This window comes from Cervus elaphus, chromosome 1 (assembly GCF_910594005.1).
Source record: "Cervus elaphus chromosome 1, mCerEla1.1, whole genome shotgun sequence".
In the NCBI taxonomy this organism is placed as follows: domain Eukaryota; kingdom Metazoa; phylum Chordata; class Mammalia; order Artiodactyla; family Cervidae; genus Cervus; species Cervus elaphus.
The window spans coordinates 54,999,118-55,021,761 of record NC_057815.1 but is presented as its reverse complement, the minus strand read 5'-3'; the positions used below and the strand labels follow the sequence as shown (position 1 = coordinate 55,021,761).

The window sequence follows — 22,644 nt, the reverse complement described above, 5'->3', positions numbered from 1 at the left end:
TACTTTATCACTATTTTGAAGAACAGTGAAGTCAACATGCCAGGAAGCTAGTGACGTCTGATGGTACAAACTTCAAAGGATCTTGGTGTTTGGAAGAAAGGAGGGCAGAAGTGGTTGGAAAGAGCTCATGGGAAGCGAGGAGGATACTGGCCCACCCGAGGCTATTGGCTTGAGAGGAAGGACAGCAGGGGAAGTGATGGCATCAGGGACAGCTGAGTTTCTCTCAGAACAAGTAGCAGGAAAGTTCAGAGAGAGATTGCAGATAACAGGGACGAGGATCCAGAGGTTATGAAGTGAGGGCTTTCGAAAGCTAGAGCAGGGAATTGGGATAGATTAGCAGATGTATGGAGAAGTTCAGAGGTGGGGTCCAGGGTGGATGTCAGGGGGCTTCAGATTTCTGCTGAACTGAGGAGGGAGAGAGGCCCGATGGGAAGATGGGCAACCAGTTCAGGCTGCATGGAGTAGGGCCGTGGATGCCACTGTCTCCTGCAGCTCTGGTAATACACATTTCGTTTCCGGGGGAAACATAAGACTTGCAGGAATAGCATTACTCCTGGCACCTGAGTTATAAGTGCCCGCCAGCATCACGTGAGGATATTCCACCTTCCCCTTTGTCCAGAAGGTGGGATGTTTTCCAACTGTTTCAAGTACGGATTTTTAAAGAGATCCTTAAAATGGCTTGTTTACCTTTTTTCCTAACTCTTTAGATTGTGTGATCAGGTCCCCAGGAATAATGGTTAAACCTGTGTTAAATTTCTCTGTGCTTTTTGACACAACTTGATGACATCTGCAAAGATATGATTTCCAAGTGAGGTCACACTGGCAGGTACGGAGAGTGAGGACATCCACATATCTTTTGAGGGGTCACAAATGAACCCATTACCGGGGGATTTAGAGGCTGACTGCTCCTTGCCTCGGGTCCTGTGGCCTGACCCTCAGAGGTGCTGCACCAGCTCCTCGCACCCCCAGCGAGGCGGGGCTCACTGCCACCAGGATGGGTCTTCTACTTTCTCACTCCTTCTCTGTCCCTGCGACATGCAGTCGTGCATGCGGTGGTGAGGGTTGGCTCTTTGAGATGCGATGCAGGGTCCAAATCACAACTCTGTGACTTCAAACTTTCAAAAGAGCATGAGGAAGGTGCTCCTAACCATGGGCTGAGTAAAAGAAAGTCCTTGGGGAAGGTGTTTAACTTCTCAGAGCCTCAGTTTCCTCATCAGTGAAATAGAAATGGCACAGTACCTGCCCCAAAGAGGTCAGGAAGATGAAATGGTACCTAGTCCTGCCTGGCGTAGGCTAAAATGCCCAAGAAATGTTAGCTAGAATGTGCGTTAGTCGCTCATCGTGTCTGACTCTTTGCCACCCCATGGACTGTAGCCTGCCAGGCTCCTCTGTCCATGGGATTCTCCAGGCAAGAATACTGGAGTGGCTTGCCATTTCCTTCTCCAGGGGATCTTCCCCACCCAGAGATTGAACCCATGTCTCTTATATCTCCTAAATTGTAAGGCAGGTTCTTTACCACTAGCATCACCTGGGAAGCCCCATTAGCTAGAATAATCATATTAATATGCCATAGCATAGCACTGGATAGTATTAATGTTATTAACATCATTGATAAATAATAATATTAATCCTCCAAAAACAGTCCATTCCACTTAGAAAAAAACCTAAAGCCATAATTATGTCCTACCAGTTCTACATGTCACCCCTCCCCCTCTCCAGCCTCAGGCCCTTGGTCTATTCAGTCACACTGACCCCTGCATTGACCCTCAGGCACTCCACCAGTGTTCCCATCTCAGGGCCATCAGTGGCTTTCCTCCCCCGCTTCCTGCAGATTTCTGCATAGTTCACCCCCTCGCTTTATTTAGATCTTTGCTCAAAGGTCACTTCCTCCCTATTTCAAGTAGCATGTGTGTCACCCCTTATCTCTTCTCTTTATTTCTTCATGTAAAGCACTCTTCACTACTGACAGTATATATGTGTTTGTTCTCTTTCCTATCACCTAGAGTGTTTGCTTCATAAGAAGACTTTCCCTCATTTGCTGGTATACCTAGCACTGGAATAGTGCCTGGCACATAGCTGAGACTCAATAAATATTTATGGGATGAATGGACTTGGAGAGCAATCCCACACCTGAGCAACACCATTTTTCATTACCTGTCTCCTCACAACTGCCCTAGGAGGTGGACACACGAAGGATTATTTCACAGTTAAGGCAAACGAAGCCCAGAGAGGTAAAGCTATTGACCTAAGCTCATCGAACTAATGAATGGGGAAGCTGGGATTCAGGCTCTGGTCTATGACTCTGCATGTCCCATGGAGACCTGAACAGCCCTCAAGGATTCACTGCTTATCAGTCACATTGTTGCATCGTCTAGAGTTGAGGCCAGAATTCTCACTGTCTCTTCTCCCACTGATGAGCATGTCCAATTGGCCTTTTCTTGGGGACTAGGATACAGATCTTTCTGCCAAGGAGGCGTGTCTTCTCCTGGGAGCCCAGCAGAGGGCGCGATAGAGACAGCATCCTGATGGGTGGCCTTGCTCTATCCCATCCTCCTGGACTAACTCCAGGTGATGTAGGCTGGGAGGACAGCCTGCAGGTCTGGGCAGCCTGTGTGACTTCAGCATCCTGTTTCTGCTCCTCTCTGCTGCGTGCTGAGAAGTCCCCCTGGCGAGAGCCCTGGCTTTCCTTGGAGGATGCTTCTTGGAAGTCTCAGAATCGATTGGGGTAAATGTGAAAGAGCTTTGTGATTCCTTGTCCTCCTGGCCCCGCTGAACAGCGGCTGTTCTTCAGCAGAAGATGAAAGACGTCCCCTCATTTGGAAGTGGACTCTGTCCTGGTGTCAAGTGGAAGGGAGAGTGAAGCTCTTTGGAGCCAGGAGACAAGTGCAGTTGGGTTTCCCCACTTGTGCCTTGAAAGCCCTCCGTCAGACGTTTGCTGGGAAAGCCATTCTTCCTGGAAGTCTCAGCACCTCTGGGATATTTCCTCCTGTCCCCTCAGGGGGTCCCTTTCTCCCATCTCAGTGTGTGTATCGCCTGCCCCACGACCACAGTGTCTGCTCCCGTCAGCTCCCCTGCCGGACAGTGGGCTCCCTGGGGCGAGAGATGGCATCTTACTCATGCTGTGTTCCAGCCCCGAGTGCCTGGCTGGCACAAATGAGGCACTTATTTTTGCATGGACAAATGAATAAGTTAATGGGGATGTTGGGAACTGGGTGCTTTGTGATTGGATTGGAAGCACTGGGAAATGGTAGGGCCGTGCATGTGTGCTAAGTCACTTCAGTCATGTCCGACTCTTTGCGACCCCATGGACTATAGCCCACCGGGCTCCTCTGTCCTTGGGACTCTCCAGGCAAATACTGGAGTGGGTAGCCATGCCCTCCTTCAGGGGATCTTCCCAACCCAGGGATTGAACCCACATCGCTTATGACTCCTGCATTGGCAGGTGGGTTCTTTACCACTAGCACCACCTGGGAAGCCCAGTAGGGCCAGGGCAGCCACAAATGAGAAAACGTCAAATCCTTTCAACAAGGATTTTTGATAAATACCCTGTTTTTAGTTTCTGCCTAGAGGGTACAAATAGGTATGAAAATTATTATAATGTAGTGTATAAACTCTAGTCTGTCACTCAGAGTTACCGAGTTTGGCCCAGATCAAAGCTCACAGTTCAAGACCATTCCTTACATAGGACTCCTATGGACCCTGAACCCAATTTTGTATTCTTTTAGAGCCACAACTTCTCCTCCACCCTTAACTGCATAAAATTTGGGTTCCACAAAACCTAGATTCATGTTGCACACCCTACCTGTTTATTGATCCCTAATGTTGCCCGCCACTGTGCTAAGCACTGGGAATAGAGCAATGAATGAGACATTCCCCACCTCCTCTTGGAGTAGAGAGTGGAAAGAAAGGCAGCAAGCAGGTGGTCACAATACAGTGTAGGAAGTTCTAGGTGGGGAGGTAGGGTAGAGAGGACTGCCCATGGACAGTGACCTTTTATTTCCCAGCTGTTCATCCACATCTCTTCCGGAGTTCCCATCCCCCCTCACACACACAGCATTGCTGGGAGTTGGGGCCTGCTTGACGCAAAAGCCAGGTCCTTGGTCCACTAAAGGAAACCAAGGCGGCAAGGGGTGGACACATGGCCTAAGTCATCTGCAGGCTTCTGCCCAGGCCTCTGACCTGGACCTGGTGTCACTAGGCAGTTCATTCAGATACAGGCAGGGGATGCTCTGAAGTCTGTAGGGCCGGTTTTACAGCACTGCCCTCGTCAGGCTCCTTCTCTGATACAGGACTGCCTACCTCCCCTTAGTCTATTCATTTTTAAAATTTTATTTTTGGCTACCCTGGGTCTTCCATGCTGCATGCGGGCTTTCTCTAGTTGCAGCAAGCGGGGGCTACTCTCTAGCTGCGGTGAGGACTTCTCCTTGTGGTGGCTTCTCTTGTGGAGCACAGGCTCTAGACCCAGGGGCTTCAGTAGCCGGCGACTTGCAGGCTCTCGAGTGCAGCCTCGGTAGTCGTGGCCCACGGGCTTAGTTGCCCCACAGCATGTGGGATTTTCCAGAATCAGGGATCAAACCCATGTCCCCTGCATTGACAGGTGGATTTTTATCCACTCTACTACCAGGGAAGTCCCCCATTCATTTTTAAACTTGGTTCTCTGTGCTTCCTGTGGATCCCTTGAGTTCTAATAAATTCCTTCTCTTCTTAGTTTGTCCATAATGTGTTTCTTTTTGCAACCAAGAACCCTGACGGGCACAAGCTCCTAACAGCCTAGGCAGAGAATGTCAAGTTTCCCAAATGTGGGAATTTTATGCTAATACCTGAAGGATGAATAAGATAGATGAAGGGGCACAAAGAGGTGGGCATAGCAGTGACAGCAACGTTCCAGGCAGAGGAAACAGCCTGTGCAAAGGCCGAGAAAGAAAATGAAGAGAATGCAAAAGGGGGCCAAAGGATGACTTGGAGCCTTGATTATTAGAAAATCTGAATTTTATTCTGAGGAAAACTAGGAGCTACTGGAGGGCAGAGGAAGGATCAGACTTTTACCAAAAGGCTGCTCTGAGGATAATGGACTAGAGAGCAAGATGAAGGGCAGGGAGACCATGTAGAAGCCTCTTGCAGCACTTCACCCATGAGATGATGGTGCTTGGACAAGGTTAGTGCAGCGAAGAAACAGGAAGTAAATGACTTCAAGAGCTGCAATGAAAGAGGGGCACATGGTGGGTGATTGGTCAAAACGAAGAAGGGGATAAAAAATGACTCAGATTTTTGGCTTGGATGGGGTATCACTGAGAGCCAGGAGAGAAGGAATTGTTCGTTTGAGGGAAAGTTTAGCGATGCACATGCTGTCTGAAGTGCTTGTGGTACACTCAGATAAAATGTCCAGAAGCTGGTTTGATGTTCTGGAAAGAGGTTTGGACTGAAGATACAGGCGTCGTCAACACATAGGTGGTAATCGGAGCTACTGGGGTGAGTTGGCAGTGTTCAGAGTGGAAAGCAGAACAGCAACACTGATGAACCAGGCTACAGAACAGCGCCTTTAAAGTAATTCATGTATGCTTATGTTAATAAGCATTTAAAATTGTAGAGGGCTTTCTATAAAGTTTAAGAAACTACTAAAAAATTTGAACTTGTTTATATAGATTTAAAATAGTGCTGTAAAACTGATGTCTAACATTAATTTGGGCTGAGTGACTTTTATTGATGATCTTCTCAGATGTTCTCTATTTTAATGGATCTACTGAAATTAGCACTTTGTATATTACAAAATAAGTCTACATTTGCTTACCTCTTAAAACCTTTTGCTGGCCTTTCTTGGTTGATGTGCTTACTAAATAGGAAGGATCACTGAGACCAGAGACCTGGGATATGGCTCATAAGAGGAGTTCCCTGGGTATATCCAAACATTTTTGGTTAAGGCTTGTCTTGTTCCAGAGCTTTGGTTTTTGCTTTAATTTGTTGAATGCATTTTCTGTACTGGTATCTTTAATATTTTTATTTACTGATCTATATCTTAAGCATATCACAGTATTGGTGTAAATAAAACTCTAATAGGACAATATAGAATAAAGGACATGTCAGTTACCCCCCCCCCCCCAAAAAAAAGAAAAAGAAATAAAGGAGACCAAAGAAAAGCCTGAGAGGAAAATGATAGGAAAGAGAGCAGTCAACTGTTGAATGTTTTTGATGTCAAATAGGAAGACTGGGAAATGCCCATTGGACTGATCAGGTGATTGCAAGCTCAGGCGGGAAGCAGTTCTCATGTCGGAGAAAAGCTGCTGAGGTCATTGACATGTACACTGAAGGACTGCTGTGTGAGGTCCTCTGCTCGTGACTTCCACGTAACCACCTTACTGAGATCTTACGGCAACACTTAAGCATTAGTCTCATTTTCAACAGAAATCAAGATCCAAGTACTTTGCCTAGCTACATTGCTAGTGATAGGAACAACCCTAGATCTAGAACTCCATCCAGGCTGTGTTCTTTCCATTCCTCTCTCCGTCTGTGTCCAGATCCTGCCTATGTAGGATAATCGGTGATTTTGTTCAACAAATACTGAGATGCCTATGTGTGCTAAGGGTTAGTCGCTCAGTCCTGCCCGACTCTTTGCGACCCCATGGACTGCAGCCCACCAGGCTCCTCTGTCCATGGGATATTCCAGGCAAGAATGCTGGAGTGTGTTGCCATTTCCTTCTCCAGGTGATCTTCCCAACCCAGGGATCCAACCCGGGACTCCTGCACTGCAAGATTCTTTACCGACTGAGCTACAAAGGAAGCCCTATGTGTGCTAGGCACTAATAAATTCTGGGGATACAGCAGTGAGCCAGTCAAAAATGTCATGCTCTTCACATTCTGGAGATAGCCAATTGCAAATAAGCAGCATATCACAAAACAATGGGAGACATGGGAGATACCTATAGCAGGGAAGAAAGGAAGGGCATGCCCAAGATTATACTGAAGATAGACAGTGTGGCCCCTGTAAAATGATATTTGAGCCAAGACCTGACAGAAGAGAGCCATCACCCAGGTATCCACAGGGTAGCAGGAACAGAAAACCTCTGGGGCTTGGCACACCCCGGGAACCTCAAGGAGGCAGGGTAGTGGGAACAGAATGAGCAAGTCAGTGGCAGAAAACTAGACCAGAGAAATATGGTGTGGGTAGAGGCAGTAGGAGGGGACACTAAATTAGACCTGGGGCTGTGTACAACAATTTTAATTACTAATTTGAAATTCTAGGTGGGAAGTCACTTTGGTAGATTTTGTGCTAAGCAGTATTTTTCTTGAGAAGATTCCTCATCCTCTGGCTACTGCTTAAGAGACTAAAAGGAAAGTGAAAGCAGAGAATCCAGTTAAGGCTGGCACAGTATCCAGGTGAGAAATGAGAGCCACAGTGGAAGAGGTGTTACTAAATTTCTAATGTTTTGAAAGGAAAATCAACAAGATTTGATAATTGGACATTGGGTTTGACATCAGGCACTTGCCATTAGAGATTAAGAAAGAACAGAGCAAGAAGGAAGAGAGATGTTCTCAAGTTTCAAGAAATTGTTAAGTGCTGCCTATGGGATAATGAATATCTACTAGTTAATAGCTCTGGAGTTACTGGTGATCTCAACAAAGTTCTAGTGTAGGAATGAAGTGCAGCCTGTTAGCCAACAGGAAGAAAAGCAATCGACAAAATGAAGACAACCTGTCTTGCTGTATATAAAGGAACACCAAAGTTGGGTATGATGTGGAATCTTAGATGTTTAACTATTACATAGAACTATTTGTACACTGATACCATTGTCCTTGACACAAGAAACATGCAAATATTGTCATTCCGTAGCATGGCAGGTTGTAAAATGCCTATTTTTTTTTTGCACAAGATGGGAATATTACTAAGAGGTATTTGTTCTGGAAAGCATCAGGGTGGGGAGGTATGAAAGTACCCTCTGACAAACTAATGCACACCAGGTTTAACTCTGGGACTTCTTTTGGCTCAATTCCCTAGCTGAATTGGAAGAATTCTGATTGTAAATGAAGCCAAGGCTCATAAGTTTCCCCCTTGGGGAGGCTTGAGTAGAGGTGCCAGGAATGCTAATTTTATCTACAGCCTAGTAAAGTCAGCTTCTTGATACTCCACTTAATTTTAACTTCATACTTAAAAATTATCTACCAGAAACTATGTTATAAAACTTCAATGAAGTCTGCTAGAATACAGGGAAGCGCTAGCTTCAGTTAGAGTAAGGTGCCAGCTTTAATGGTTACTGTGGGGTTTCAAGGAACTTTGGGAAGGACAATCAGTGAGAATGCATTCACCATGCACTTCAGTATGACGATGAAAAGATAGCAAGTTTGTTTTGTTGCTATGCATTAGTAATGTCCCTCCCAATTCAGACTTCTCAGCACTATCCTTGATTACAGTAACTATATATTGGTTACTTTCAGTGACCTGAAATAAAGAGGAACAACCTTCTTGAATTTCCTCATCAAAATTATGTATGTCTATGTATTTAAAGTTCCTAAGTAAAGACCTAGCTCAAAACAAAACCTGTCACTTTTCATAAACTTGTATGTACTACTTCAAAGTCTAGTCAAAGCTACGGTTTTTCCAGTAGTCACGTATGGATGTGAGCTGGACTATAAAGAAAACTGAGTGTTGAAGCATTGATGCTTTTGAACTGTGGTATTGGAGAAAAAGGCAATCAGTCCTGAATATTCCTCGGAAGGACTGATGCTAAAGCTGAAACTCCCAATACTTTGGCCACCTGATGCAAAGTGACTCCTTGGAAAAGACACTGATGCTAGGGAAGACTGAAGGCAGGAGAAGGGGATAACAGAAGATGAGATGGCTGGATGACATCACCGATGGACATGAGTTTGAGCAAGCTTTGGTAGTTGGTGATGGACAGCGACGCCTGGCGTGCTTCAGTCCACAGGGTCAACAGAGTTGGGCATGACTGAGTAACTGAACTGAACTAAAAAGTCACACAACTATATCAAGTATCACAATGTTTATTGATAGATACAAGTATATAAAATCAGGGCATGAACATGACTTGATAAATTAAGTAGACTTAATTTCAATACTATAATAAGAGGGACCAATTCAAATTCTCACCATTTGTTTCACACCCACAAAGACCACTTCAAGGGCATTTACGATCTCTCAAAACTGATCAGTTTTGTGCAAGTAAACCATGTTTCTTTTAAAAAGACTTGTGCACTTGCCCAGGCTCAAGGATATTAAAATCTAGCACATAAAGCCCATTACTAGAGGTAGAAATACAGGCAATATACTATTACGGCAACAACCATCAATTACAGTTAAGAATTTTTCTGTAACAACCAAATGGATAATCAAATATTGCAACAACTCAAGTATTACTGAGCAAAGTGCATTTCTACAGTATTCAGTGTTGCTATTCAGTTTTCTAACTTAAAACAGCCTATGATAACTGGCAGCAAAGAAGGTCCTTGCAATAGACTGCCTCTGCTTGAGAACTTATGATGTAATTATTGCATGCTGCTAATATACTATCTAAACATTAAAGATACTCCTAAAATATTTGATGGTAGACTATGATTAAGACATTACACTACAAAAAAACCTTATGCAGAAGGAAATCCTAACTGACGTGCTTCTGCTTTTAAATATTGTGAAAACATTACAGCGGAATGAATTTTCGCAGTGGTTAGGTCAAATGCAGTTACATCATAGCAACAGTATGTTTTGCACAATTTAAGGCTTTGGCTGGTTCTTTTAGTCAGCTTCTTCCTCTGATTCTTCTTCTTCAGCAGTTTCTAGCCAGGTTAGCCACTGATTCACCTATAATTTGTAATTTAACAAAGTAAGTAGTACTTAGAAAATACAGAATAGTAGTATTCCCAATCAACCAACCAACTGCCCCCAGAACAAAAGTTTCAGACAGTACCACATATCCTGTAATTGCAAGCAGTGTTCAGAACCTAACATACAAGCAAGCTGTTTAGGGCTTCCCTAATGGCTCAGGGGTAAAGAATTGCCTGTCAATGTAGAAGCAGATTTGATCCCTGGGTAGAGAAGATCTCCTGGGGGAGAAAATGGCAACCCGCTTCAGTAATCCTGCCTGGAGAATTCCATGGCCAGAGGAGTCTGGTGGGCTACATATAGTCCATGGGGTCACAAAGAGTCAGACACAACTGAGCGATAAACAATTAACACAAGCTGTTTATGGCTAGTTAACTTGGTGTCAACTCTTTGACACCACTCCCATCACACCTCAGAACTGTTTTAATATGGGACAGTGGCTCATCCCAAACTTACATGTTAGCAATGTTGGGGAGCAAGAAGGGGGACAAAGATGATTCCCAAAGAGTAATTTCTAGTCCCACCCAGAACTTTAGGACCAGATTCCCCAAGGATAAGACTAAGGACAAACGCTGTGACGGTGATTCTCCTGAAGCTAGCTTAAGAACCTCAGGAGTAAAGACTACTACAGACTAGCATTTCTCAAAGCCTGGCCCCTGGGAAAAGTAGTATGACAATCTCCTGAGTTGTATACCACACACAGACCTAAGTCAGAATGTCTACAATCAGACCTGAAACTTCCTTTGAAAGTTACTTTCCAGGTGACTGATGTATGCTGTGGAATCCCCTGACATTAAAAATTTTCCTCAGGGTCAGAATTCACTTTTAAGTTATAAAGTCATGGTATGCAATATTACCAGGGCTATTTTGCTTATATTTCACTTTTAAAAAGTTTCATTAAACTAATACCAAGTAAAATGGAAAAAGCACAACAAATTTCTCTATTACCTGGAACAAAGCCTTGCCTTTCCCTGGAAACTCTTGGGTTATATCTTCTTTCCAAGCCAAGAAAGCTTCTTCTTCAATAATTTCCATGTCATAGAAGTGAACAAAAAAGCGGAGTAACATGCCTAGAAGACAAAATGTAACCCCATTATTTAGTGTGTTTAAGAACTGCCCATCCATTTGTCGTAATTATGCTGCTAGTCCTCTCTCACCTTTTGGGAAGTTGCTGTTGTAGCAGTGCACCTGAAGAGCATAGAGGGCACTAACTTGTAGATCAACATGATCATGAAGGAATTTCTGCATTACTGGCTTGAAGGAAAGAAGCAGTTGTTTTTCCTGCTCTAACTGCTCTTTGGAAGGAGCAGAGGAAGAATCTGTTTCATCACTGGGTGGGTTTACTTCACTAGAAATGTACTGTAAGAAGCTGCACAGAAAAAAATCTTGTTACAACCTCCAAATGAAAAATTTCTAATTCAAGAAACAGATAATTCTCAACCCTTTGCCTTGTAGACTTTCTTCCTAGTAAACTCAACACAGGCTGTTTTCGATGTAGAAAAGCACAACTTTGTGATCTTACCTAGTCATTAAGATGTTCACAAATCCTTTATCTACATGAAGTTTGGGAGAGATGTTATCTTTAATCCATTTATATATGGTTTGAGGGGATGGATCCAACTTTATTTGCTTTAACAGTTCCTTCTCCAATTTGAGAAGTGGGAATAAGAAACTCAGTCCCTTTCCTTCCAAGATCTCCAACATGCGGTCCTTATTTTGATCAATTTCTGAAGAGACAAAGCCATTCCCATCATCAGGTAGTTCATTTACTCAGTTGGTCTATTAAAACTGCTTTACAAACAATTTTCCAAACGCACAAGATTTATATAAAAGAACTGAGCAAAGGAAACTTTGTATTTGGACCAAATGAAAATAGTTACATCATAATAACTTTTTTATAAAGGTGAAGTCTATCTGTGCTAATGTTTATTGTTATCCAGACGGGAAAATCACACTGACCTATTATATAAATTCACTCAAAGTACTAAGGACTTTTAGATCTATTAAAAACAAAATTCCCCAGCATTCTCTTACCTGGGAGCATTTTCTGCATATTGACCTTGCTTTGTTGGAAAAGCTCTGTTAACCATTCTCGATCTTGTAATTTAGCTAATTGCTGAAGACAAAGTAAGAAGAGAGGAAAATGGGTGCCACTTTCCAGTGGTTGAGCTAGTTCTGAAATGCTCACCAGCTCCGAAATGATAGCACGAGCTGCAAACTGTGCTAAATATGATTTCACCAAGGGGATGTCAACCTCCAGTTTGGGGCACTGGTCCAATACATTCAGGAAAGCCTGAAAGGAATATAGTTCATAGTCAGTTCATAGTCAGTTCAAATTTAAAGAGTTCTTAAAGAATCAGAAAGTGTTCTACCTGCATGAAGTTGTCACTTGTGGCTATCCCTTCCTGTTTGAGTAAACTGATCAAAGAACTTGCTTTTTCTTTATCTTCATCACTTCTGTCCAGTGACAGGATGATTACTTTGCTTAACATCTCAGGAAGGAAGTGTTTAGGAGCTCTCATCTCTCTTACACCATTGACAGCTTCATTTGCATTTCCACTATTCAGGTATTCAGTTACAACAGTTTCCTGAAAAGAATGAAGGCCAAGTATCTTTAGTTTTTCTGCCTCAAATACACTCCCATGAGCTAAACGATGAGATTATTTGAGACTTACGGTTAGTTTAAGCAGTTCTTCCTTTGATGGTGGTGGCTTTTTACTGGTCTTGGCAGGCTTTTCCTGGATAAGTGGTGGATTAGTTTTGAGACCAAGCTGAGGTGTCTAAGAGAACAGTAAAATGACTAAGTATAAATGTTTAATAACTTTTCAATCGTTTAAAAAAAAAAATGCTTATGAAGTTGAGAGCAAACATTAAAAAGCAGTCTTCAGACATCTTCAAAAGATACTGGAACAACTGAAAATGTCATACTACATACATCCCATACCTGTCCCAGAGGTGGCGTTTGAGTGCGTGGTGGTTGTGCACTAGGAGGAATCATAGTTATCTGGGGCTGAAGCTTTGGCACTTGATTTTTATTCATTAGGAAAGACTGAGCAGGCCTCAAGCTAATCTAGAATCAAAAACAAAGCAAAACAGATATCCAAGTTAACAAGCAGCAAACTAACATTAATTGCAACGCTGCAACATCCTAAAGTTAATTCATCATATACAAACATGATGGAACCTATGTCAGAAATCTGAGTTAAATAACTAAAAATGTTAGTTATAATATTTATAGGAAGAAAACTAAAGATCTGATCCAGACAAAAATACAACATGGCTATAAATATTGTATTTATACCACAACTCTCCAAGGATTAGCATCACTAAAACATGAAAATAAAAACCAAAAAATTTAATTAAGAGCTTAAAAAACATTTTACTTTATCCTGAGTCATTCTATTTGCAGGGAAGTCACAATCAAAATCTTGACAACCATTTTCCTTTCTCTAACTGAAGACTTGCCCTCATATCTCATAATCTTCGCTCATAGGACGCTGGACATTCAAAGAAAGAAAAAGTAGTACAGAAGAGAGAGAAAGAAGGTAAAGATAAAGAATTCCAGCATTAAGTCCTCTTAATAATGCGTCTTTTTTTATAATCATCGGGCAAGAGATTTCTGAATTGACAAACTATGGTATATAAATAACATAGGCAAATGTACCTCATCTGCATTAAGCTGTCCTTTCTTAGAAAACCGAGGTGGCATATCCTTCGACTGTCCTTGCAGCTGGGATAAGAGTCCCTGACTCTGGTTATGGTAGAGCTGGCTTAGCCCCTATTTCAGAAAGAGAAAGAAAGTCTAGATAAAAAGGGGTTCACAAATTATGGTAATCAAGTACCAAAGTGATGAGGCCAAGCCACAAGAAAGCTTAACTGCATTTGCCCAGAGAAAGTAAAAGATGAAACAGAAGAATAAAATTCTAACCTACCTGTCAAATAAACTGATGTGATTTTACTAATACTTTACTAATCTTAAGAATAATTATTTCACCCAGTTTGAAATAACTGTCACAGATATAAATTTGGTTTAGAAAAACACTCTTTTTAGGTCTTCTAAAACTATTTACACTCAAAAAAAAAAAAAAAACCCCAAAACTAATTATATGTATTCCAAAATTTAATTACTTGTTGCCTAAACATCCTTAAATGTATTCTTACCTGGCTTTTCATAAACTTGCCTCCCATCTCCCCAAACTGCGACTGTGTGGGAGGCATGATGTGTCCCCCATGGCCATTGAAGAGCTGATTTGAACGATGGCGCCCCATGGTGGGCGAAAATCTATCCTGGATAACTCCTGGACCAGTACCAATTCCGCTTCCTTAAAATACAGACACGAAGAACTCTTTAATATTAAAACTGTTACTCATTATTTAATGCAATCAAACCATCTTTTGTTCAAAATCACCTGGCATTTGTCCAAACATATCAGCAAGTCCTCCAAGTGGGTCCCTATCCATTTTCATCCTGGGTGGCATAAACGGTCCCTCCAGAAAGAAGTCACTTCTCATCCCTTGAGCCATAGGAGCAGGAATAAACACTCCTAGATCCTTCAGAAATAAAGTGAATAAACACTTACTTCTAGACACTATTTTAATATAAAGTGAAAATTCTTACAGCGGGAAAATCAGAAATACTTCTCTGGATAAGAGTGCCATTGATGTATTCTCTATAAACAACTTGTTCTCAAAAGAGAATACAAGACACCAAAAACATTAAGCTCTACTGGTAAGACAAGACAGTCTAAAAAAAAAAAGATTTTTTTTAAAAGATGTTTTAGTAAGGTTTTTGTGCCATTATAAACATAAAACCCACTTACTGATTAAAAAGCAAAGCAAAACTTACTTTTACTGCATCTTGACGGATTTGATTGATCGTCTTTGGTCCATTGTCAAGAAAAGCTTTGCGAGGAACCCAATGGTGTTCTCGCAACTCTACGGTATCCTTTAATATAAAAAGTTTTTAATAAATATAATTTCAATACTCCTAAACAGAGTTAGCTTACCAACACACCTAAAGAAAACAGTTTTACCTGCAGCAGGAAACGAATCCTCGCCGGCAATTCCTTACTTAACATCAAGGAGCACATTCGGGCAAAGTACTGATCCATTAAGGACTAAAAGAGAAAAATAAAAATGTATACTGTTTAATAAGACTTCTAGATATTATCAAAGTTAATGACTAGAGGCAATCATCTATATCACCAAAGTACGCTGTTTGATTTTAATATAACTATGCCAAACTAGTTACACCATTTCTGTCAGCAACATACATACCTTGGCTCGTTCATGGTCTAACCTAGGTCCCACTGTCCTCATTATCTGACAGAGGCACTCCAAATCCTCTCCCATATCTTTGAGTTGGACTCTCTTCTTTTTTTCCAAAAGCTACCAAAAGAAATAAATGTCATGTTGTTCACAAATTCTTCTTGGTTTAGATGTAGCACTTTCCGTAAGTTTCCACTAACTCATGCAGTTCCTAGTGTCTAGCATACTATTCTTATCTGGTTTCTGTTCAAGAAATTTCTCCAAATTGAGCAATTTAAACCTAAGTAGGCAATCAGTTCTATCCCTATCTTGCAAACTACACTGCATACTTCCATATTTACAACATTTAAATAGCAGTTTTGCCAGATGTAAAATATTTAACTAGCACACCAAGTCTCAGATGGCAAAGTTCTAATTGACTAGTTTCTCCCCAAAATGATGTATATGGTGATTAATGAAAGCTTAAATTCACAATCATTACTTACTGTTTTGATGCACTTATGAAGGATAGATTCATGAATAAGATCAAGCTTTCCAAGTTCTCCAATGAATTTGATGTTCCCCAACATCTTGATCTTGGCAATAGCTCTCTGTTCCTCCTCCTCAGGGAGGAGGGGATTTTCACGCTTATCATAGACTAAAAAACAAAAGAATAAAATCAACAGTCAGAATTAAGTTGAATATATACATTACTGTATATTAGTCACTCTGACATGTCCTACTCTTTGCGACTGCACAGACTATAGCCTGCCAGGCTCCTCTGTCCATGGGATTCTCCAGGCAAGAATATTAGAGTAGGTCACCATTCCCTTCTCCAGGGATCTTCCCAACCCAGGAATCGGACCCAGGTCTTCTGCACTGCAGCAGATTCTGTACCATCTGAGCCACCAGGGAAGTCCTACACAGTACTACTGAGTATTAAATTCTCACCATCAACATTTCTGGTTCGGTTTTCAAATTCATCTTGTAATTTGGAAATTAGGAGGCGTCTGAATGTCTATAAGAAATAAGACATTTGTCAGGGTTTGCTAATAAAACCTTTCAAAGCAACTTAAAATAAGCAAGCACACACAACCACTTACTGTGCTTTGCTTCTGTCCTGGTTGACCCTCTGCTGCTGGGCCATCAAAGTTTGGTGCATCTTCTGCCAATCGCAGACATAGCTGAGCATACAGTGAGCTATACTTTGGCTCTTCTAGGGCTTTGTCCACAATCTACAGAAAATATGCCATTAAAAAAAATTAAATATGACAACTTTGGAAAAAACCTTTCTTTATAACTTAATACTTCCTTGCAGTCTTAAGGATCTTGAATCACACAACAAATTTCTGACAAATTCCCCATACAAATGCCTCACTGGTAACTTGGAAATAAGCAACATCTCTTTTGTAAGGCTTCTTACATGAACTTAAGATGGGGCATGTAAAGTGCCCAGCACACAGGCTGGATAAGTACTTAAATGTTAGCTATTACAGTGTACCAAAAAAGTCTAATTACATAATATCCCAAACTAGTAAAACCCTCTCCCCTTTGAGGAGTTGAAATTACCCTGGAAAAATGGAATCACCATAAAACTAACCTATTTCCCAAACACGGTATTTTTCACAAAACGAAAAACAAAGCAACCCCCAGCCCCCAAAAGCCTGATAACCCAGTTAACCCAAGCACAGTATATACCATTTCAAATTGACCTCTTAAGTCTGATACCATCAAAGGTAATTAAAAAAATAAATCACCAGTGTTCAAACATACATACACTTAACTCACACCTCAGTTTTAGAAGCAACAATGAAGTGTACAAAAACAAAAGCAAACAACAAAAAACCACTCAAAACCCAACCTGGGCTAAAAGTATTTTCCACTTCCTTTCAGTTAAGCCAACATTTAACTTACCAGCAGTATGACCCCTTTAAGGATGAGTTTAGACTCTACACCCACATTGAGGAGCTCAAGGCATAGCTTGTCAAACTTCTCAGGAGTAAGCTTATTTAATATGCTACAAAAAAGGATCAGACTAGGTATCAGCAAAATACAAAATTATACAGTTAAAAAATAACCTTTAAATTATGCTTTTCCCCTTGCATCACTGTCCCCTTTAACATCAAGACATTTTTCTTACCCATCTAACCAAAGCAATGTTGAAATAAACCTACTTAAGACATACCTATCTAACTGGTGGGGGTTCCCAGCTACTGGACAAGAAAATCTCATTCTGAAAACCCAGATCAAGAGCCTCCCTCCTTAATATCAAGGCTAGATACAGGAGCTACACTGTTCTATTTTGGCATCACTGGCTTACACACCAGGTACAGGATATGTCAGCACAATAGGCATCTGCATTTTAATCTAATGACCGAAAGCAACTAACTGAGCCCCAAACACTGATGTGCTGATTTTCAGCTTAAAACTGTCAACATTGGCATTCACTTAAGAGTATGAACATTGTCTGTTAAGTAATATAGCATACACACAAGAGAAGCAGTTAATCCAGTCTCCCCTCCTTTTAAAAGACAAAAACAGATCTAATAAACTTACCCTCTTACTTTCCTGAAGATTGCATCATGTCGTTCTTTTTCATTTGCGGAGTTGTTTGCTGCGGAGTTGTCATCTCGTCTAGTGCTTCGTGCAGGAATCCATTTCTGAGCGTTTTGCCCTGGGGTTTTCCCCAGGAACTCGCTAGTAAAAATTAAGAGTTAAAATAAGACAACTTGAGCACAGCATCCAGTCACATATCAAGGATCATACGATCAAAAATCCTTCTAAATAGAAAAACAAGTTTAGGTTTTCTCAGCTCCCTTACAACTAAGCAAGTCTCAACCAGTGCATCAGAATAACCTGAAGAACTTGTTAAAGACACCCAGGCCCACCCCAGTCTCTGCTCTAGTGGCTCAGGGGTAAGGCCTGATTAATTCGCATCTCTAGTAAGCTCACAGGTGATGCCAGTGATGCTGGTCCAAGATCTACATCGTGAAAACCAACATTTTCTAATGTCTCATGACCATGTTACACACTTACAGATTTATTACTATAATTTCGTAGGAACGTTTGAAGAAATAACATCAGTGAAAATAATCTAAAGAGTAAGAGAATAAACGAGCAGTTTGAGAGCCTCAACTCTTACTAGATGATTTGGCTAAAGAATAATCAAGAACTGATATTCTATATTTAGAATAGCAGAACTCAAGCCCATTAAGATTAGGATTCCTGATGTCTTATTAACTATATACTGTAATGTTAAAAAGACCATTAACCTCAATCTGTTATATAAGTCACTCTTTTCACTGTTTACTATACCTGTTGCCAGCAGTCTTGGGATAGTGCTGAGGTGCACCCCTACTTCCTCCTCCGCCCGAAGAAGCACTATTTAAAAGAAAGACATTTTTTTTTTTTAAAGAAGTACACCCCAAGTATGTTTCACTCAAAACAGATATAGGACCTCTTTAATTACTCTGCATTACAGTAAGTACATCACAGATGAAGAATGAACTTAGGCCCAATGGAAAACCAAGTAATTACATTTATTCTTCAGATAGCAAACAGAAAACAGTGGAAATTTAAGGGCTTTGAAGAAATGTACATGCACATTATAAATTAATCCTGCAGCACAATTAAGTCAGAACTATTTGGTGTGGTTAATTCTTTCGGTCCTAATAATTGCCAAAACAAAATCTACACATACCTGAAACGAGAAGCACCCCCTTCTGCGATCGCACTCTCCACTTTGGCGGCTTGACAACGAAGAATCTTCAAAAGAATAATATTAATGGATGGGGTGGGGAGGGAAGAGGATGGGAGAAATGAAAAACCTAGAATGAGAAAAAGTACCAAAATTAGTCACCGCTAACATACAAATCTGTAAACCCTCCTTCAGTTACAATGTATTTCAGCCTGACACTGCAGTTGATTGAACTTACACTGCATTGCAGGTCTCGTAAGACTAAAATAGAACGTACTCAAAACACAAATGAACAGTAAAATTTTGTTGGTCACTTGGCAATTCACTTGTGTTCAAGGACGCAGGGAAGTGCCTACATAGGAATAGAATCAATCTTCGAAAAAGCCACATTCTCCCTCCTTTACAGCTGAGTACGGAGACCAACAGTGGAAAAATCTTGTTAGCAAACGGGCACACCATGTGAAAACGTTGTAATAGATTTTACTGCCTCAACGACGAGCAACACTGAGTAAGGGGTAACCGAGGACGGCTTTTCCTCACTGTCCACCCCTTAACTGGGCGCAGAGGGCCTGAGGGGAGACGTGAGGCGCACAGCGGCTGACCCAAGGCAAGCGGAAGACCAGGGCCACAACATGGCAGCAGGAACCTCCGCCCCATTTTCCCCTTCCTGGGAACAAAAGAGCAGTGGATTCCTCCCACCCAGGCCCGAGTTAGGGAAGTGCTTCCGACAGCCTCCTAGCGTAGCCGCCGGGGGCAAGCCTCGGGGAGGAGCGGAGGCCGCCCCCGCGGCCAGGCGCCCGGCTCTTTGTTCTTGGGCAGAAAAGCGGCCTCCTTCTCACCCGCCGCCGCCTCCAGTGGCCCCCTCCCACCCATAAATCCCCGAGGGACTGACAGCCACCTCGCCGCTCCCTGCCCAATCGACAAAAGCTCAGAAACCCTCATTTCCCTCCCTTCTCCCGTCGCAGGCGGGGCTCGCCGGGTAGGCCCTTCGCTCCCCCACCAAGGGCAGCCCCACCGCTCCCCGCCGGCCCCGGCTCCACACACTTCCTCCCCGCCGGAGGCCGGGGTCCGGGACTCCTCCGCCTCGGCTGGTCCCGCGCCAACGGCCGGGCCCCCCCGCGCCGGTCCGCGTCCCTCCCCGCCCCGCGCGCCTCCCGGCCACGCTCTCTCCACGTCCGAGCACACCCGCACCTTGGCCCGTCCCGGCCCGGGCCCCGCGGAGGACGGCCGCCAACAGCCACGAAGACAGCCGTAGACCACCAAGGCTGCCGACTTCCTCCTACTCCGGCAACGAAGGGAAGGGAGAATAAAGACGAGGAATTTCCAGGTGCCAGAAGCCCGGTGGAAACGCTAGAAGAGGGTCGCCCCGCCCGGCTCCGCCTGCGGCCGCCATTTTGTACCGCTCAGAAAGAAGCGGCCAGGGACGGCGGCCATTTTAGAGCGCTCCACTCGGCGGCGGCAGCGGCGGCGGTAGCTCCACTCACCTTCACCGAGAACTCAGCAGCTGCCACCGCAGCTGCCTCCTCAGGATCCGGTCGTCGGGGACGGGGAAGGGAGGGGGGAAGGGGAACGGAAAACAAAAAAGGGGGAGGGAAGGGGGAGGAAGGAGTCGGAACCGGCTTGAAACAGCTCAGAAGAGTCGCTGCTGCAGCCACCACCCGATACTCGCCGCCACCTCCATAGAGCTCCGACTCGCTGCTGGCGCTGAGGCGTGTCTGAAGCCGAACTTATCACTCTAGGGCAGCCGAACCCACCAGAGCCGCCCCGAATGGCTCCTTCGCCACCCAATCAGCGGCCTGGCTGCTGCCTGCCGCCAATCGGCGCAGGGCGACGGGGAGGAGCCACAGGGCCAAGCTCGGTTGCGGCGCAGCCCCGCCGCAGTGCGCAAAGCCATATTCGCGAAGGCTCTGAGACCAAGCCAGTGGCGTAAGGGGAGCTGGGGACGGTCGAGATGCCGCTCTCGCTTGCGTAAAGTCGTAGAATCCTCTGAGTGCGTTGGTGTGGCTGCCTCGTCTTCCTCCTGTCTCTTTGTTCCCGGGATCCGTACCCCGTGTTCGCGATATGCAGCCCTCAGCTCCTCCGCCTTGTTTTCTCACCGGGCATGTGGGAAGGAAACTCGCCCTTCCACCCGGCTCGATTCCCTTCCTTGGCGTGTGCGAGCACTGATTTTCCTGGCGCCCCCGTGAAGCCGAGATTGCCCCTCGCAGGCTGAGCCTCCCTGGGACTGGCCTGCAGTGCTAAGGCCTGGCGCCCCCGGGGCGCAGCGCCGGGAATCTTTGGTCTTCAGGTGCTCGGCTTCGCCTTTGGGTCGGGAAGCCCTGAGTGTAGGGTTCAGGAGATTGGACGGTGCACCTCAGTGCGTTAAGAAAGCTTTATTCGGCTCCTTCTTTATTCCATCCCCTACTGAGTGAATGAGAAAAGGATGAAAGGAAGGGGTTTATCGTCTCCGTACCTCACTGTGGAGAAAGCTTTTCCCAAAGGAATGTCCGTCCAACAGTCACGGAAGAAGACCCAGAATATACTAGAATTCTTTAGAAGTAGTGTTTGCGGAGCGCGGGCGTCTGGAGGATTTTAATTGCCAGCTCCTGATTTGTTTTTTAAAGCACACTGAAGACTGTGTTTTCCATTTTATATAAGGTCCACGCTTAACAAATAGGATTAGGCTTTTCAAAGGCGTCAGGCTGAACTATTTATACTTCTCAGCTAATGTTTTAAGGGAGAGGAAGGGTAAAATGTAGTGTTCCATCGTATGCGACATTTTAGCTATACAAAAATGGAGTCATGTTTCCATATACTTAAACAACAGAAATGCCCCCATTTTAATTTTGAATTTTGTTCTTGATACAATGTGTGATCTAAAGAGAGAAACCATATATATATTTTTTTTCTTTTTTTTTTTTAACATGGATAACCTTTAAAGAAAGTCCAATAAAGTCCAGGATTTTCAAGGATTCCAACTTGTTTGACGTGTGAAAACAGCTTTTGGGCTTGAAAGTACCTAGTCCTTAATATGATTTTCAAGAGAGGTTTCTGTTTTTCTTAGGACATTTATACCAGAATATGGAAGAGTGCGGCAGGGCCCTGAACGTTTGTAACATCTTTAGATCTTTGCCATGTATTATTAGGCTGATCATTCCCCCTCATATTTTTCTAAAGTTATTTTGCTATTAAGCCAATTTCACTTTAACTTTGACAACTGGATATTCCCACCCTTGGAGTTAGTTACATGTTAAAAGAAAAAAGTAAACTGTATTTTTAGGAAAGGCAAAAATTGTATTTCAAATACGAGAGTTTCCACTTTGTAATTTCAGGACCCTTTAGCTTCAAAATAACACAATATTTCAAAATAATTTCTATAGGGCTTTACAGTTTGCAAAAATGCTTTCATATATTTGACTTTTTTTTTTTACATAACTGGGTTACATTTTTCATGACATTAATCTGATAGAATAGTGTTTAAAAACACTATACTAGGTTAGACTTCAAAGAGAATATTTACTGAACCCTAAAACCTAGATGGTCTTTTTTTTTTTTTAATATTTATTTATTCATTGGCTGTATTTGGTCTTAGTTACAGCATGTGGAATCTTTTAATTGCAGCATATGGAATCCAGTTCCCTGACTAGGGATGGAACCCGGGCCCCCTGCCATGGGAGTACAGAGTCTTAGCCACTGGACCACCAGGGAAGTCACTGGATAGTCTTTTAATTGAGGAACTTGAAACTCAGTAATTAAACATAAAAGAGGTTTTACTTAATCTTATATTTAATCTTTGCTGATTGTGAACCCCTCTGCTATGGGCTTTGAAGGATGAGTGTATGTAATGTAGAAACTGGGCTAAGAGGAGTAAAGTAGAAATATGGATAAGATG

The 22,644-nt window shown here is 43.0% G+C and overlaps 1 protein-coding gene and 1 non-coding gene across 2 annotated transcripts; both read right to left on the bottom strand.

The window, feature by feature from the left end:
* Nucleotides 1–8,978: 8,978 nt before the first annotated feature.
* On the bottom strand, nt 8,979–20,667 carry EIF4G2 (eukaryotic translation initiation factor 4 gamma 2). Its single transcript, XM_043915078.1, has 24 exons — nt 20,619–20,667; nt 20,258–20,499; nt 19,965–20,052; nt 18,777–18,903; nt 18,392–18,457; nt 17,633–17,773; nt 16,991–17,093; nt 16,180–16,311; nt 16,028–16,094; nt 15,583–15,734; nt 15,107–15,217; nt 14,863–14,946; nt 14,676–14,774; nt 14,239–14,380; nt 13,991–14,151; nt 13,494–13,607; nt 12,774–12,899; nt 12,505–12,609; nt 12,202–12,417; nt 11,864–12,122; nt 11,352–11,556; nt 10,987–11,198; nt 10,778–10,899; nt 8,979–9,808 (listed from the first exon to the last, which is right to left on the bottom strand). Exons 1-24 carry the CDS (start codon nt 20,665–20,667, stop codon nt 9,743–9,745), a joined length of 3,189 nt encoding a protein of 1,062 aa, XP_043771013.1. The 3' UTR covers nt 8,979–9,742.
* On the bottom strand, nt 13,291–13,441 carry LOC122703805. The gene has a single exon (XR_006343614.1). It is a non-coding gene; the product is annotated as a small nucleolar RNA SNORD97 (small nucleolar RNA).
* Nucleotides 20,668–22,644: the final 1,977 nt, after the last annotated feature.

What these genes read in the sequence shown, in the direction of transcription:
- EIF4G2 (XM_043915078.1), bottom strand. Translation starts at nt 20,667, where the DNA reads ATGGCTTTGCGCACTGCGGCGGGGCTGCGCCGCAACCGAGCTTGGCCC. An exon ending in CTGCTGAGTTCTCGGTGAAG is followed by an intron (nt 20,053 to 20,257) that starts GTGAGTGGAGCT and finishes TTGCCGGAGTAG; the next exon opens with GAGGAAGTCGGCAGCCTTGG. An exon ending in GGATTCGTTTCCTGCTGCAG is followed by an intron (nt 14,775 to 14,862) that starts GTAAAACTGTTT and finishes TTTATATTAAAG; the next exon opens with GATACCGTAGAGTTGCGAGA.